Source organism: Episyrphus balteatus, chromosome 3 (assembly GCF_945859705.1).
Source record: "Episyrphus balteatus chromosome 3, idEpiBalt1.1, whole genome shotgun sequence".
Lineage (NCBI taxonomy): Eukaryota > Metazoa > Arthropoda > Insecta > Diptera > Syrphidae > Episyrphus > Episyrphus balteatus.
The window spans coordinates 92,600,321-92,618,767 of record NC_079136.1 but is presented as its reverse complement, the minus strand read 5'-3'; the positions used below and the strand labels follow the sequence as shown (position 1 = coordinate 92,618,767).

At 33.1% G+C, this 18,447-nt stretch overlaps 2 protein-coding genes across 2 annotated transcripts; one reads left to right on the top strand and one right to left on the bottom strand.

The window, feature by feature from the left end:
- Positions 1-1,836: 1,836 nt before the first annotated feature.
- On the top strand, positions 1,837-9,592 carry LOC129914799 (nucleolar complex protein 3 homolog). The gene is made up of 5 exons (XM_055994200.1): positions 1,837-1,851; positions 1,914-2,793; positions 7,883-8,582; positions 8,642-9,262; positions 9,322-9,592. The coding sequence occupies exons 1-5, from the start codon at positions 1,843-1,845 to the stop codon at positions 9,566-9,568; spliced, it is 2,457 nt and encodes an 818-aa protein (XP_055850175.1). The 5' UTR covers positions 1,837-1,842; the 3' UTR covers positions 9,569-9,592.
- Positions 9,593-10,604: 1,012 nt separating this feature from the next.
- On the bottom strand, positions 10,605-15,313 carry LOC129916552 (uncharacterized). The gene is made up of 3 exons (XM_055996556.1): positions 15,165-15,313; positions 14,591-14,619; positions 10,605-11,850 (listed from the first exon to the last, which is right to left on the bottom strand). The coding sequence occupies exons 1-3, from the start codon at positions 15,208-15,210 to the stop codon at positions 10,726-10,728; spliced, it is 1,200 nt and encodes a 399-aa protein (XP_055852531.1). The 5' UTR covers positions 15,211-15,313; the 3' UTR covers positions 10,605-10,725.
- Positions 15,314-18,447: the final 3,134 nt, after the last annotated feature.

Here is an 18,447-nt window from a genome sequence, read left to right as displayed (position 1 = left end):
CAGAGTATCAGAATCATTATGGAAAAACATCGAGATTCCTTGGAGGATTTGCATGTGGTATTGGTTGATTTTGAAAAAGCATTCGATCGACAACCACGAGATCTGATATGGGTGGCCCTCAGACAACAAGGAGTTCCGGAAACCTATGTGCGGATAATTATGGACATGTATGATGGAGCAGTTACTAAAGTAAGATGTGCAGCTGGAGTCACCGAAGAATTCGAAATCACAGTAGGTGTACACCAGGGAAGCGTCTTGAGTCCTCTGCTCTTTATTACCGTTCTTGATTACCTGCTTGAAGGCAAAGTGACGGACCCAAAAGTGCATCAGTTATTCTTTGCTGACGATGGAGCCATCATAAGTGAAGACCCGATATCCCTGCAACTAGCACTTGATGTATGGGTGGATGTTCTAGAAGGTAATGGGTACCGCATAAGCGCGAGAAAGACAGAATACCTATGCTGCCCATTTTCTGATCCACACAGGCCTATTCCTGACATTTATTTGAATGGTGTAGTGCTTCCCAAGTGTGAAAAGTTTAAATATCTGGGGTCTATGATAAATAACGAAGGTACTTGTGATGACGATATCAATCATCGCGTAAGCGTAGGGTGGATGAAGTGGCGGGAAAATTCTGCTATCTTCTGTGATCGAAAAATGCCCCCTAAGCTGAAAGGAAGGCTCTACACCGCACTACCGCAGTTGTGCGTCCAGCACTCACATACGGTTCACAATGTTGGACAATGTACAAAAAGTATGAGAGTAAGTTAACGGCAGCTGAGATGAAGATGCTTCGTATGACAGCAGGTGTAACAAAGCTTGATAGAATTAGAAGTACGAAGATCCGAGGAAGCCTTCATGTTAAAAACACCATCTCCCAAAAAATTGAACACGACCGACTCAGTTGGTATTGCCATGTTCAAAGGAGAGATCCTGAGAACCCCGTCAAAAAAGCAATATCATACAACGTTCCAACACGAAATAAAAAGAAAGGTAGGCCTAAAAACTCCTGGTACAAGCAAATGCAAAAACACCAGCATTCAGTTGGCCTTAGAAATGGAACAATACAAAACCGGGAGGCTTGCCACCGATTTCTGAGGTCAACCCGGCGAACCCCACAAGCGGATCACTAGTGTGAAGCAGTAACGTGGGATAGTTATGATCCCCTCGACATCGAGATCATAACAGCGCCGAGAAAAAGGAAGAAGAAGAAGAAGAATCACATAATTAATTTCTTTTGAGTGAATAAATATTGTGAACAAAAATTAATTCCTTGGATTTATGAAATTCAGATTTAAGTGATTGGATTTAAAATTAACTTTAAAGGCATAACTAGGTACAACGGCCACTTTTTGCAAAAAGTCAAAAAGTGAAAATTTTCAAAATCATTTTGTGACAGTAATGTAATGATGTAATGATGCAGACAGCTTAATTTTTCGTTTAAAAAACAATTTTTGTAGTTTTTTCTCAAAACAAATAGCGCTAGAAAGAAATACAAAAATTTTACTTTTCTAAATTTCCCACTTTTTCACTTTTTAGGTCTTAATAATATGGCCGTTACTGAAATAATACATTTTGCATGAGATTGGAAAATATCTCATCTGAATTTTCATCTAAACTCTGCATTGCTATGAAAAAATTGCTCATGAGCACCCCATGTAATGTTGACAAATAAAATTTCATCCACAAAAAAAATTTAATATGGCAACTCTCTAATAGTACATGTGCTCACGTCGAAAATTGAAATGTCAAAACTTGAAAACCGACAAAAGAACAAAAATTTCATATTTTGGATTTTATTTTTATAAATAAAATAACCATTTTTTAATTTAAAAAAAAAAAATGGCAGTGGTAAGTAAATTCCATCATATATTCTACCTTGACATAATTTTTCTTTCCCAAAATAATAATAGAAAAAAGTAAAAATCAGTAATGTAAAACGAACAGCCCATCTCAAATCGAAAAAGAAAACCTTGACAAAATCGCAACAGCAAAGGGCCAATGCTAAAGGAGCCGCAAAAAAGCAAAATATATTCAATGCACCACCCAAACCTAGCAAAAAGGATTTATTGTTGAAACGCAAAAGCAAATATTACAATGAACCCGAACCAGCTGAAGACGAAGATGATGACCAAATTGTCGACAATGTCATGGACATGCTCGATGGAGATGATTTGGAATACCTTGAAGCAGCTGGTGCCAATAAACAACGTAAGAGAAAGCTTGCCGATACAACAGTTGATGCTGAATCGGTTGGCATTGAATCTCGTTATTCGGCACAGAATCTTAAAGAAAAGTCTGATATGAAAATTCAAATCAACTTGTTGCCAATCAAGAATCGCGATGGACAAATTATCAGTCGTACAACTGAAGTCGATTACAAGCCTAAACCGAAAATTGCTAAGAAAGACACAGATGAGAAAGAAGAGGAAGATGATGAAGATGATAAATCTGATTATGAAGATAGCGATGATGATGTTTTGTATGATGAGAGTGTAAAGCCAGCTCCAGCACAGAAATTGATTTCTACAACTGATTTGCTTATTCATCGTCAGCAAGAAATTGAAAGGCAAAAGTATCGAATTGGTATTATTTGTTCTGGTATTCTTGAGAAGCCTGAAGATAAGATGAAGAATTTTAATGCGCTGTTTGATTTAATGGAAGAAAACAATGAGAATGGGACACCAAACTTGTTGACTGTTCGTAAAGTGGCATTATTATCGATTACTGAAATTTTCAAGGACATTCTTCCAGAATATCGTGTTGGGCAGGTTGATACTAAGATGCAAACAGGTGAGATGTTTCGTTTGTTTATAATATTTTGTTGTTTACAATTTACTATTAGGAAAAAGGTTTTGATGTGATCAATATAAAAGGAGGAAGCGTACAATCCTGCTTGCTCAGCATCAGTAGTAGTTTTTTTTTCCAGGTGTTATTTAAGCGTTCCAGAACAATTTTTAATATAATTTAGTCAACTGCAGGAAAAATGCAAATCCCTCTGCCGACTTCGAACTTCATTTCAATTTTTTTCCAGCGTTCGATGACGCAGGCTGTCCCTATGAGTGGTCAAGTCTTACTGCCTTGTTTTTCTTTAGTGCTGTTTAAAAGCGAATAAAAGCTAATAGTACACTATACATATTTCATCAGGGGGGTCATTCCGTAATTTTGAAAACGATAATCGAATCGATGATAGTTTTACAGTTTGAGAATCTTTAAAGCTATTTTAAGTGAATTCTTATTCAATATTTCCTAAATAGTTTATATCAATAAAAGTTTTCGTATCCTTAGAAGTCGTGTTAGTCTAGGTGATTTAGTACCGTAAAACCGGGTGACTTTGGCACGTTTTCAAATTCAAATGTGAATAACTTCTGCAATAATTTTTTTGTTAATGAAGATTTCAACCAATTTACCTACTTCGCTCATTCTATAGGTATGATTAATCTTGAAGAAATCTGTCCAACAGTTCTATAGATAAATGCCAAAATATGGGTGGCCAAAGTCACCCTCCATTCCAGGTGACTTTGGCCGGTAGGACGTTTTTTATATTTCCAGTTCAACTACAAGTAGCACGTCATTCTAACCCAGCCCAAATGAAAGAGCAGATTTTTTAAAACATGTGGGTATTTTTTTTTATTTTCGTACACAGAATTGGCGGGTTTTTATTTGATTAAAAAAAAAAACAAAAAATTAAAATTAGCATAAATTTGATATCCTTCAAAGGATATGGAAAAAAATAGTCTCTCTCTACGGTCAACCATTGGAACAGGAAGTTTCTTCTCCAGATCACTTTTGGTGACTTGTGCAACGTCTTTTTTCTCTGAAGCTGTACCCAGCACCTCTTCGCAGGAATGACACTGTAACCTCATCGTTATCAACATTTAAGATGCAGCCGAAGTAAAATGTTATTTTAGAAGCCTAGGAAACACATCTTTCGACACTGTTTTGTTTTCGAGTTTGCCATCTTATACGCTGTTAAGGTCTTCATCCATAATATTTTAAGAGGCCGAAAGAAGGCTACGTCTAGTGGTTGAGCTGCCAAATGTTGATATGTATGATCTGATAACATTTTAATTATATTGCCAAATATCAGTTTTGTCAATATATACCAATATATAAAAACAAAGTATAGTGCAAAAATTAAGAGGGTGACTTTGGCCACCCGGCCAAAGTCACCCGATATGCCGGCCAAAGTCACCCTACCATATGGCATTTTTTATAAAAAAATTAAAATTAATTTTTATGAAATAGTTGCAAGGGTAGAATAAAAGTAATTCAACTTGCAAAACAATACACATATCGGAGTTAAAGTCATTTTGCAATCCTATTTCTGCAACATGTTCAAACCATCCAACATTTTTAGGTGATTTTTTTTTTTAGCATTTTTAAGAAAACTAAATTTTAGTATAAATTAATATCTAATTTTAATTAAATAAAGATAGTATGATCACTTTTGAATTCATCAAATTATACGAATTTACAAAGAAACTTGGAAAAAATCAAACAAGTCCTTCATATATTAACAATTTTTTAAAAAAGTGTCCATGTCAAAGTCAAAGTCACCCGCCAGGCCAAAATCACCCGGTTCTACCGGTAGTTGCCTCTTACTCGGGTGTTCGAGGTTCGATTCCTGAAATTGGAATTGTGTTTTTTTTTTTATTTTCTCAATAATCATCAATAATCTCAATAAATAAACGATAGCTAAATAGGTCTCGTTTTTGGAGAATTTATTCGTTTTTGGATGCAGTATTTGATTTTTTAAAAGTGTTTATTAATTTATTCCAATCACCGATTAATTTGCAAACTCCACAAACAAAAAAAAATATTAATGATTAGTTTTTACAAATAACCATAATGTTAGAGTAAATTATTTTAATATGTGTAACAAAACGAGACGCATTTTCCAAAATTGTATTCAATGTATTTAAGTTTTGACTTTTGGGTCATTAAAAAAATTCATATTGGTTCAGCTATAGCAAAATTTTTCGACGTTTAAACGCAAATTTTTAAAAATTATATAGGTACGATCACGGTTGCCACTTCAAAAAAAAATGTGTGACCAAGAATGTAAATAAAAATGACCAAAATAATTTGTTTCTGCTAACTTTTAACTAAAGACAAAATTATATAAAAAATATACCTAAGGGACATTAGAACAGTAACCATAAATGGAGGGCTCACAGCTATAACGAACCAATTAAAAAAAAATTCAAATCTAGTACCAAAACTTGCGCAAGGTTTAAGATCTGTCATTAGTTTGGTCAAAAAGTGTTTCGTTTCAAATTGTCATTTGTTGAAAAAAAATTTTACCCTTGCCATTTTTTTTGTTGGTTCACTTCAGCTCTTAGCCCTGAAAATATCAGACCTTGCTTAAAATCTTGTAGAATTGTTTATGAAAATGGTCCTCATATTTCGGGTTCAAGTTTTGCAACGGAACATTGTCTAAATAGCATTACCTGTAGACAAATACCCGAATTTTATCCCTTTTCAGGAAAAATTGAAATTGGGAAAATTATCTATAAATTTGAAAGTGAAAGTTCCGAAATGGAGATCATTGATGTTACTTAAAATGTTTAAAGATAAAATTGATTGTCTTAGATTAAAAGTTTCTCAGCTTTTTTTACTATAAAAACATCTTCAATGTACTCAAAAAAAAAATTCTCTGTTCTTCTTTTTTTGATATACTGTTTATTTTTATACCCAACATGGAATCCTTTAATTTTTTGTGGACATGAAAATTGAAAGTAGAGCTTTCACGTGAACAAGATTATACCCGGAAAAATTAAATGCCACTTTTCCCTTATTCTGAGTTGTGGTCGAAAAGTTGTTCACATTCGGAAAACTCCCCGCATTTCGTACTTTTTTTCCGGTTATATGCTAGGTAGAACTTTTTACTGGAAACTAAAAATAGCGCAGGCTGATACTTTGTTCATTTCTTCAGAAAAAATGACCAAATGGAATAAAATGACCAATTTTGGTCATAAATGACCATTGTGGCAACAGTGGGTACGATACGAATAAGAAGGCAACTTAGAGACAAATCAAATCCTTTACCTCTTCCAACGCATATGTAAGTGTACATGACCATTTTGATAATAATTCTCTCAGATTTTTTCAAAACTTTCGCCTATCCAAAGAACAGTTCGTATTAGAAATTATTTATTTAAACAACGGCCGCCGTTCAACAAACCTTCCGCCCATAAAACGAATAGTTTTTCGATACACATATTAAAATAATTTACTCTCACATTATGGTTATTTTGTAGAAATTAATCATTATTTTTTTTTGTTTGTTTGTGAAATAAATTCCTAAACACTTTTATAAAATCAAATATTGCACCCAAAAACGTGCAATATTTTAAAATACCTTGATGAACACAAATCCACCGGCCCATGCTTAGTGGTAATAAATTAATTCTAGGGTCGGGCATAGATCTCAGATGCACTGTTTAGAAATTCAGACCTTTTTGATGGATAGATAGAAAAAGAAACATACGTCTATGGCGAACTGATTCTTTCATATTTAGCAATTTTAGATAAGTGAAAAATATTTAAAACTGCATTGCGTTCATCACAAGGTTGTTAGATGAGTATATACCATATATATAATTTAAGTTTTTACAAATCAACTAAAATCTAAAAGAAATACTATTTGGGTTTTGCTAAACTACTCGTGCGTTTCACATGATTAAGCCATTTCAGTGGCTGCACCTTACTCGTTTAGCTAAGATAGAGTTCTCAAACAACCCGTACAGTTCGGTTTTGTACTTCTTCGTCAAAATCCATGCCTCTGAATCATATAGTAGTGCTGGAATGATAAAAGTCTGTCAATATTTGGTCGATGGTGGACTTTTCTGGACCACACTGATATGGACCTATCAGACTGTTGAATAAGAGAGAATCTTGTAACCGATGCTAGGTATACTGACTCCTCTGTAGTTAGCGCAATTCAGAGGGTCCGCCAATCTGCCTATGGATGATAGAGATTTCAGAAGTGAATTCTCGCTGCGACTCTACTAGGATGGCCTAAGTTTTAGGTTTATAAAAGTGATGAATACGCCAGTTTTTTTGTGTGACTTCTTAGGATCTCTTCAAAACTATTTTTTATCAACTTTTTTAACTCCGACAGCCTCTTAAAACTTAAAAATTGATACACTCCATTATGATATATTATATCGACTTAAAAGTTTTTTTTTGGAACAATGCAATGCAATGCTTATGGTATTGCCACTTGACACCATTGAGAAAGCAGTCTTTCAGTAGCTTTCATTTCTTAGTTCATGGACGTAGTATAATATAAGAAATTGTTTCAACCTTATATCTCACGTCTTTTCCTAGGGACCCTATCAAACCTGTCTAAATAGGTAAGAATGTTTTCTTTCTGGAAACAGGAGTTTCATGCTTCTCTGTACAATGGATATTTAAAAAGTAAAGTCCTGCTTACCCGTAGTGCATTTAAAGATGAGTAAACACATAAAACATTTCTGATCAGAATGAATCTCGAATTCTAACTTCTAAAGTTAGCAATCCAGTACTACATGCACTGCACCTTTGGCACTCGCAATGGGATTTGATGCCCTGTAAAGGCGAACTTTGGCTTAGTTATGGTTAACCACGAGGAATCAATTTGTGATTGAAATGGACCACATCTCAATGAGTGGCAAAGAGATGCAAGTTGCAAATCGATTCAAAAATCATGCGTCTTTTAGCGTGGGTAACTTATTAAATGAGTCCGAAGTGAATTTAATTCCTCAATTCCTAACATAACCTGACGTCCATTTTTCTCAATTAAGAATATAACGATTAATCATTAACCAATTTTCTTGCTGTATTCTATATAACTCTATAAATCACTAACGACCAATTAACATAATTTCTATTCTAGTGCGCAAAGCAACATTGGAGCGTGTTACATACGAAAATGCTCTTCTGCAGCAGTTCAAGAAATTTCTTCAAAAACTTGAAAAAATTACAGCTTCTGTGACAAAGCGTGGTGGCGGTCGAATTACGCCACAAACAATTAAAATCGCCGAAGTCGGAGTAACATGCCTATGTGAACTGCTTGTAGCACATCCATATTTTAATTACGTCCAAAATATCGCTCAACTTTTGGTCTACATGCTCAATTGCAATTTCCCTCGTATGCGAGAGGAAGTCAACAAATGCTTCCGAACTGTTTTCGCAACAGATAAAAAGGTCGATATGACCTTGTATATTATAAGACGTATCAATCATCTAATAAAAGCAAGATCAAATTTGGTGCATTTGGATATGATTACGTGTTTGTTGGCTCTGAAAATCAAAAATGTTAACCTTGATGCAGAGAAAGAAAATGAGCTTAAACAGAAAAAATTGGAATCGCATAGGCAGCGATTGCTGAATTTATCTAAAAAAGAACGCAAACGTCATAAGAAGCTTAAGGAGCTTAACAAGGAACTAGAAGAGACAAAAGCTGAGGAGAATAAGCAATCGAAGCACTACAAAATAACCGAGGTCGTAAAAATGGTCTTCACCATTTACTTTAGGATATTAAAAAATGATCCGAATTCTAAAGCATTGAGTGCATGTTTGGAAGGACTTGCAGAGTAAGAACTTAATAAATTTCATCTTAAATCAATTATTTATCAATTTTTTTTGAATTTAGATTTGCACATGTCATTAACTTGGAGTACTTCTCTGATCTGATTGATGTGCTTAATAACATCCTTGAAACTACAGAATTGGGTTACAGAGAGCAACTGCATTGCATTCGAACGATTTTTGTGATCTTGACAGGTCAAGGAGAAGTGCTTAACATCGATCCGATACGATTCTATGGCCATTTCTATAGAAATTTATTGGCAGTGCATGCAGGAAAGAACCACGAAGATTTCCAAATAATTCTTCGTACTCTTGATGATGTTTTAGTCAAACGACGTAAAAATATTACTCAACAGAGATTGTTGGCTTTTGTTAAGCGTTTGTCAACAATAAGTATGCATTTGATGCACAATGGAACATTAGCTTCGCTAGGAACTGTAAAGACCATAATGCAACTTACATCAATGTTGGAAATTATTCTGGATACAGATACGAGTGTGGGATCGGGACGTTTTGATCCAGAATTGGAAGATCCAGAATATTGCAATGCATCATGTACAGCATTGTACGAGCTAACAAGGCTCGCTCGACACTATCATCCAACAGTTAGAAGAGTTGCTTTGCATATAGCTAATGGAGTACCGGCAACCGGTGATGGAAGTCTTCCACCAGAAATTGGAAAATTGTAAATTATAAATTAACTTATATAAAAAAAATATGATTAATTTTTGTGTTTTTCATTAGGACTCCTGAAGAATTCTTTGAAAAATATGATAGTTCACAAATGGCCTTCAATCCAACGATTCCAGTTCCAAGGAAATCGGAACCAAAAATCAAAAAAGGAAAATATAATTATGTTGATGTTTCGTTTAAAAGCTATTACCAGTCAATAATGAATGAAGCTAAAGTTTTGCCTAGAATACAGCAAAATTTTGATTTCTTTTCAAATTATGAAAAAGGTCCAGATAGTTTTATGGAAATTGATGATTAGGAAAAAATAAAGTTTTTTTTTACAACAAGGAACTGTTGTGTTGATTGTGTCATCATGAATATTGTCTTTAGGTTGGTTGAGTAAACACATTTTTGAAATTTTTGAAAACTTAAAACGAAAATCTTACAACAAACGCAACCAAATCTGTAAGTTATCAACTTGAACTTTCTAATTTTTGGAGTTCGAAAGTATTTAATTTTTTAGTTTGTAATATTTTTTTCCACATGTTCGTTATTGTGTAAACATTCCTGTGAGTCACTTCTGTAAGGTTTACGTAAGTTGTAAGCAACCTTTGCAACCCCCATCTAAAAATACCAAATAGTACGCGAAGAACATTTTAGACCAATTTTGTGTTTTGATTGAGTGTGTGAAACGAGTCCCTGTTTTTTTGATGTTCCAATTTTTTTTTTAGAAACATTTTCAAAAAAGGAGGGTTTAAGAGCCAAAAAACCAGTTTTTGACCTTGCCCTTCTTTATTTCGAAATTTGAAGTTTTGATAAATTGTTACACATTTAGTGTCGAAAAAAACCCGTCTTTTATATATTTTTTTTTCATGTTTTTACATTTTCAAAAATAGTTACCACTTTTTTCGAAAAACAAAAATCCATAAGTTGAACTAAAAACAAAAACCAAAAATTTTAACAACAAATAAAATATTCACCCCAATTCAGCCCCCTTTTGAAAAGGGGAAAAATTAAATTAAAGTTTTTCGGTTTAATCTTGTTCACGTGAAATTCACCATAGGGCTGATTATCTAATAATTTATTTTCACTTAAAAGAAAATTCATTCCCGAAAACCAAAACAGATATTCTTTCAATGATTTCTTTTCAGATTTTAACGTTAAGTTTGATTTATGTAAGTTTCTCTTTTGGTTTTTAAAATTGTTCTTTTTTCAGATTTTAAAGTTCAGATTGACTCAAGTTTCTGTTTTGGTTTTGAAAACGGCTACATCAGTTTAAAACACAAATCTATAAAAAAAATTCATTTATTTTTATAAACTTTTGCAAAAAAAAACTAAATAATATAAGAAAATATGATTTTACATTGTAATCAAAATCTTACATAACTAAAATTACTTTTATATCGTTTGTATTATAATGTGGTGGGTTTTGTGCACTAATCCAAACTAAGGTGATCAATCATGCGTTTAAGTGTTCTAAGGTCGTCTTGGTGGCAAGTATTCTCGGTTAGCAGTTGTTGGAGAAACCTGTGAAGATGGGAACGTCGCATCTTGAATCGGCGAGAATCCGGTGCGAATTGTTGTTCCGAAGGCTGGTGCTGTTGCAGGCGGGCCTGTCGGAAAGGCTCCAGCAGTGGGCGCATTAGCTGCACCTGAAAATCGACCGGTTCCAGTGGCACCGCTGGGAAATGCCGTAGTTCCAACAGGAGTTACACCACTTGTAACGCCACCAAATGAAGCATTTGGTACAGTGGGTCGAACATTTCCAGAGAATACTCCACCTCCTCCAGTGCCAGTTGTTCTACCACTGCCCTGGAAGCCACTTTGTTGTCGATTCTGACTGGATAATCCACCACCAGGATATGATCCACCTGTAGTTGGACGAGCCTCTGTTGGCTGTAGGTAATCATAAATGAAAGCGTTATTTGCATAGAGACCAGGAGCTGAAGAACAATCAAACATATTCCACCAAACACAAACGAGTGTCTCTTGGCTGAAAATAGTTCCATTGGGGCAAAGAAATGAGTAAGTACGATTAAGAGCACAAATGTGAAAGACTTGACATTGAGCTTCCACATCGGAATAATATCCAGGATATTGCTGTTGGTTGCAGTCAAATGATGTTGGTGGAACTTCTGCATAAACAGGATAGTTGACTCCAGGCTCACCAGGAATTGCTGAGTAATCTCCTTCAAATTGATCACCACCGCCTGAATATTGTTGTTGAGATCCAAGACCAGTTGATCCAGTGCCATAGATTCCACTAGAACGTGATGGAATGGTAGGACGCTTGCCTATTCCACTGGTATTTGGAAAACCAGTTGTAGTTATATCAGAAGACGAACGGCTACCTCCGAAGCCGGTGCCAGTTCCTCCAAAAGCTGATCCAGGCCTTTGAGGTGTTGAAAAACCAAATGATGGGGCAGTTGGACCTACGGTTCCGCCATAATTAGGGCTAGGAGAAAAACCAGACCCTGTTGAGGGTGCTGTTTGAAATCCAACTGATGGTCGAACTGAACTTCCACTCGATGTACTTGGTATGGCGGGAGCTGTATTGCCAAGAGCAACATCCGGCCTGGGATAGTTGTAGCCAGTTTGCGCCTTTTGGAAAATAATTTTAATAAAACATTTAATTATTTGAAATCACGTTACATAATAAACTAAGGAAATAAGGGCTCTGTTATAGCTATCAGTAAAATCCATCAGTAAAAAATTTTGTTTAGCTATTTTGAATACTTGAAACTTTTATTTTGAGCAAAATATTGATGAATTAAGTTGGGAGCATATTTTAACTAAGTTTTTCAAAAAGAAGCAATGCATTTGGTGTTAAATTTTATTCACAAATCCATTTTATAAATTTTACTGTTCAGTAAAATGAAATTTCATCAGTAAAATTTATAAAATGAATTTGTGACTAAAATATAACACCAAATGCATTGCTTCTTTTTCAAAAAGTTAGTGAAACCGTTTTTTAAATTTATTTCAATATTTTGCATAAATTAGAATCTTAAAGTCTTCAAAATAGCAAAACGGAATTTTTACTGATGGATTTTACTGATAGCTATAATTGAGCCCTAATATTAAAAAAATCGTTATGTTTTAAATTGTGAACCTTAACTAGGTTTTATCTTGGTCCCTATTAAATTTGGTAAACAAAATTCTTTTTTTTCATAAAAGAACTGAACTATTTAGCAAAATCCAGCGTTTTCTTGCATCTATATATCAAATTAGTGAACACTCTACATTCTATAATATTTAAAAAAAAATTCTGGAACTGAATTCTATCTCGTTCTATATGGCTTTTTTTTTACGAAATTGAGGTTCACAGTAGTCTCAATTGATCCTATCCCCAAGGGAACTTTATTTCGGAAATTAGTTCCATTTACTTATTGGAAAATTGAAATTTATTTGAAAATTAATTGACAATACCAATTAATTCCACGAGGGAAACATAACCAGGGAAGTTCCACAATAGCCCCAAATCTACTTAAAAAATTATTTAAGTTTGTTTGGAAAACGGGGTTTTTAATCAATTTATTTTATTACTAGCCTTTTTTAAAATGAAGGAACAAACTGTGGCCATTATCGACTTGTCTCTAAATTCAATTTAAAGGAAGCCACAAATTCGAATTAGTTACTTATTCAGCTTATCCAAAACAAGCCCTTGGAAAATTTAAGCTAATAAGCATGAGTAAGTTCTGAAATGCAGGTATGTATTCAAAAATTAGAAAAAAACCCTAGCTGAGTGACTGAATCACTGACTCACTAACCAACTCACTGACAGTTCATCCAAATTATGGAGTACCTTCCGTTATAGTTGAAATTTGAAAATTGATGGGTCTTGAAGTCAATGGAAAATTAAAAATATGCAGTTTTTCATTTCAAAGAATTTTACTATCAAAACTTATGGAGCACATCTGATTACACAGCTAACAACGTTTTTGTTACACAAACAAAATTATACTTTTTGGTCTTTGGTCTCCTGAGCTGGAATCCGTAGGCAGAAAAACTCTATCACATCAAGTTTTGAATACAACTCAAGTTCCATTTGTAATGAGGCAAAACATCTTGAAATGACTCTTGACGTAAAAAAATTTCGAACCAATTAAGAGAAGTGTACTGGTAACTCGGACAACATTTTTAACTTGGGGTCTTAGGATCAAAAGTAAATTATTAGTTTATAAGCGGCTACTTTAAAGCCTGTGGTATACAACTTTAATATTGTACCCGCTAAACAAATTTAAATAAATAACAAACTTTTGAAAAAAAAAACAATGATTAAGATCGGTTAAAAATTGTGGAAATAGTAGGAACTTTTACCGAAAAGTTACTTGATACATGAGTTTATTGTGAGGCAAGACGAACGTAGGAATAGTGAAGTGTTTGGAAGAGGAAGGTCGAATGTCAAGCTCCGAGGAATGTCAATTTCAAACAGAGCGGAACTTGAGTGTTTAGGGCTCGCTCTGATCTGAGCGTGAATTTAGCGCTAAGAACAGTTTAAGAAGTAAAATTGAGCACTAAACTTTCATTGTAGCACGCACTTTTCGTGACAAAGAAATAATTTATAAATATAAATATAAATGCGTTAAAGTTTGCGGTAAGAAAATTCAAGCGATTTTGATAAATTGGCAAACCATAGATGGGCCACTGTTGCCCGTGTTCCCCTACCTACATATATCTACTTGATTTATACAGCAATTAAACAAAATATTCTTTTTCTTTGTATTAATTAAATTAAACGGAACACTGAAATAGCACGAACAATATAGGTAGATTAAACAAGAATATCTTAAATAAGGAAGTCCTTTAACAAATTTGGTGACTTTTCTTATATATAAATAAATTCTTTTATTGTGGGCTTAAGCCCACAATAAAAGAATTTATTTAAATAAGGAAGGCAAAACAAGGAAATTTTTTCTGTTTTTGACAAATTGAGTTATGAATACATCCAAAATAATATGTTCATTGTATTATTGCACTCGGTTGGAAAAAATGTGATTTTCACTGATATATGTATCTTAGGCTCGATAATTTTAGAATAAGCACTTCAATACATTACATTAATAAATACATCCCAACGAATAAAATCAATTTCTAAAATTAATATAGCAAACAAATTTTAAACAGATAGTTTGGCTCAAAAATGTTGTATTTAATTAAACACAGATTGAATAGTTCCCCATTAATCGGTTGGCGTTCCATTAAAAAGAATTGCACTTTAAAAACATTGATAGTATTCATAATAAAAATTACTTAATCAACTAATAGAAGCCCGCCTACTAACCCCATATACCAGTTACAAAAAATATCACAAATTTTACGCATAAATTCTTATACTCACTATACATAATTGGCTTCCCAACAGCAGTGCTGAAAAAAATTAAAAACTAGATTAAATTGAGATAGTTAATTAAAAGTTAACAAGAAAAAAAAAACTCTTAAACCTCTATACAGAAGACTTATAGAAGAAAACTACAAGAAAACAAATTGATCAGTTTAAAAATCGTCTTAAACAGCCGAATACAGACACAATAGTTATTAGGCCAAGATCGCGATTCTTATCGAAGAAGTTATTTATCATCGGATTTCATTTTCAGCCTATTCTACCATTCTTGACTTGGTAATAAAAACAAAAGCATCTTAGAATATACAAAAACGAAACCAAAACCAAATAGAAGACCCACAATTTGTTTAACAAAAAAAAAAAAAAAATAGAAAAGGTAAAAAGATGCAACTTCCCGTATGAAGAAGGAATTCATGCAATGTGCACTTGCAAACGTTATACGAATACAATCATTTATGTGTATGTAAGCATAATCAATAATTCATTCAAGTTTGACCGGAAAACCGTAACTTATTGTTTAAAGGGGTTAATTTAATCCTAGAGCTGCTGTTAACTTTGTGCACACACTTACCAAATAAAACTGCAAGCTTTTTTCTATTCTGTTCCATTTGTCCCATTTTGTAGAATTTTTTTTTTTGTCAACTGCAATACTGTCTTATATAGATTTTATTCCAAATTTAATTAAATCCAGCAATGATCCTTTGAGTATATATTTGAACTTTTGGTCTGTCAAAATTCTAAGGTTTTCTCATGCAACTGAGCATGTAAAGACTGACGAAGTACTCACCACCTTCATAGGCTATTTATACTGAGAATATTTTTCTCTGAATTCGGAAAAAATTTAGTTTAAATATAGAGAAGCTTTGAGGTTCAATCTAAGTTTGATATACACCACAGAGATGCATATTGAATTTGCTGCGTATTGTAGAAATTTAAATTGAAGAATGAAATTTACGAGATGCGATTTTTTATCTCTTCACTGTACTATCTGAACCATTCTCTTGGAAAAATTCAATGTAAAATGCCTGATGGAGGCTTTTAAAGAGTGGGTGGTTGTATCAAAGAGTTTCATGAGTAAAAGATATATTTTGATATAATAAGAAGCTTTTTAATAAGTATAGAAGTAAGTTTGGGATAAAAGTTAAGAAAAAAAAACCATCAGCTTCACATTTTTTTTCTTCAAGAAAATTGATGAAGAGTTCTTTTTTTATGGTCAACTCTCCTTCCTTTATTTTACTAACCAAAAATGTCCTTAGACCAAAATACACAAATTTAAACGTGCTCAATAATTTTTAGCACCAGTTAAAGAATGTTAAGACTTTGAGTATTTGGTTAGAACACAAGGCAGAGCTTGTGAAGGAACAGTGCAAGCTTCTTTATAACTTTTATGAAGTGCTCCCGATTTGTATGTCCAGTTTTGTTTTCTATTTTAGAACTGTAATGAATGAGTACAATAAGTTTGGTTTTTGATCATTTAAGTCAAATTTATTGATTGATATTTATTTTAACATTCTCACATATTTTAAAATGTATTCCAAAGTCAAAGATTCTATTAAAACAAAAGAGTTGAAGTACAAACTCTGAAATATGTAAATGTGAAAATATAACATCCATTAACAACTATAAGTTCATATTATAGTTTTCTCTTTAATACCATAGCGAAAGATCTTCATCATTTCATTTTTGTTATTGTTGTAATTGTTTTAAAAACAAGTAAAAGTTATGTTTCTATTCAAGTGAATTTATTAAAAATAAATACGTATACGCCATAGTGACTACAATTTATTTTGAATAGTATGGTTTATATATGTCCAGAGAAACCTTATGGAATACATGTAGCAGATATTCTCTGATTATGTTTTAATTACTTAAAAGTAATATCAATATTATGTTGTAACGAAGCGTTACATTTCTCTATATGTATATACCCCCAGACTATAAACTGAACTACTAACCGGTAGCGCCTGGACTATAAACCCATTCCACTACCATCACCTGCATTATCGAAATCCAATTTTGCAACTGTACGCCCGGACTATGAATTCCAAGCAACCGTACCGGCCAGACTATAAAGCGTACCAACCATCGCCACACCACCACAGCAACAACGACAACATCTTATATTTAAGAATTAGTAGAATGTATAAGAAATTACTCTTTAGTTTATACGATTCACACTTACTTTAAGTAATAATATCAGTAAGTAGATGTAAGATTTGTATGAAAAATCGAGAATCGTCAACCTTCAATAACAGAAGTAGTTCTCCCGCCGCTACTAGAGTTGAATAGCAACTTAGTTATGGTGACCGTGGTTCAATTTTAATTAATTGTTCCTATTTTCAATAAAAGTTTTTAGTTTTAATAAATAACTCTTTCACCCTCGTTAGGAGGCTGTGCTTTAGGGACTTAATTACTTCCCACTCATTTTGAGCCTGGGCTTTCGCCGAGAGTTATAGGTAGCGCTCTATTCACCCTCGTTAGGAGGTGTGCTTGGAATATTCCCTATCACCTTGGGCCTGGGCTAATTCCCACTCAAGGCAGGGCTTTTCTATTCAGAGCATGTTAGGATATATTATTATGTAATAAATGAAAAAAAAATATATAATAAATAAAAAAAAATAAAGAAAGAATAAATAATTGTAAATAAGAAAGTAGCTAGTTGATTAAAAGAATAAAGAACATTACTAATTGGAAAGAATTCGGTGTTTTCTCTCTAACTGAGTTTTTAAGATTGCTTTCCTCAGAACGAACCTTGGATTCCGGCGAGCTTACCTCAGCCCTTGAAAATTAAGCATCACAATGTAATGTAATAATATGTAAAATTGTTCTTAATCCTTTTTTTACTGAAAATGATATACTGATGTAGTTTTACTATTTTGAAGGTGCTCTTTCCGAATTTGAAAAGCATTTTTGTGTACAAAATTCCATTTATCAGATAGTTGGTAGCCACTTTATTCTAAGTGGTTTTAAGTTTTCAAAAAAATTAAACTTGAAAATCTTCCCTTGTAAAATTGGCCTTGTGTGACTTAAAACAATTTTGTTTTCCGCCCAAGATTTAAGAATTTCAACCGAGTTACTCGGAGCTTCAGTTAAAAAGTCATATTTTCATTTCCAATTCCACATTTTGTATCTGTAACAATTTAGCGCACGTAAAAGTATCGAAAAATACGGAGAAACAAAAAATGTCAGCTAAAATTTAGTACGATCTGTGGACTAGTGAACGAAGAAAAAAAAAACATAAAATCCAACACTTTTCAGGTTTTTGCAAGAAAAAAAAAAAAAAGGTATTTCAACTAATCTTTTCTTTTTCTCTGAATTATGAGGCAACAAGTTTAGGTTCATTTGGATTGGTCGTTTAGATTTTGGTACGTTTTAGTAATTTTCAATCTTAGTATACGCAGAATGTCGAAAATTACAAGAGGAGGTCTACCTTTTATTCCTTTTACTCGAAGAGGAGGAAAAATACAGTAAATTTTTTAATTTTTTAAACAAGTAATTCTACCAGCAAGTACCAAAAAAAAGTGATAAGACAATAAGACACACTATTTGAAAACGAACTCGAAATGAAATCAGACAAAGTGATAATTACAGATTTATTTATTTTTTATTTATTATTTATATCTTTATTAACACGTAAATAAATTGAAATGCTTATATATTTAGCGAGCTTAAGCTACCATGACTACCAGCTCGGTAATTTGTACGAACGCTTGTTGATGAAACTACTTTCTACGCACACACCAACAAATTATTTCCATAAATTTTACACTGACGGGTAAATATTGGATTTTAATAAAGAACGTGAAATTCGAATGAAAAGAACTTTTCAATTATTTTTCGTGAAAAAGCCAAAA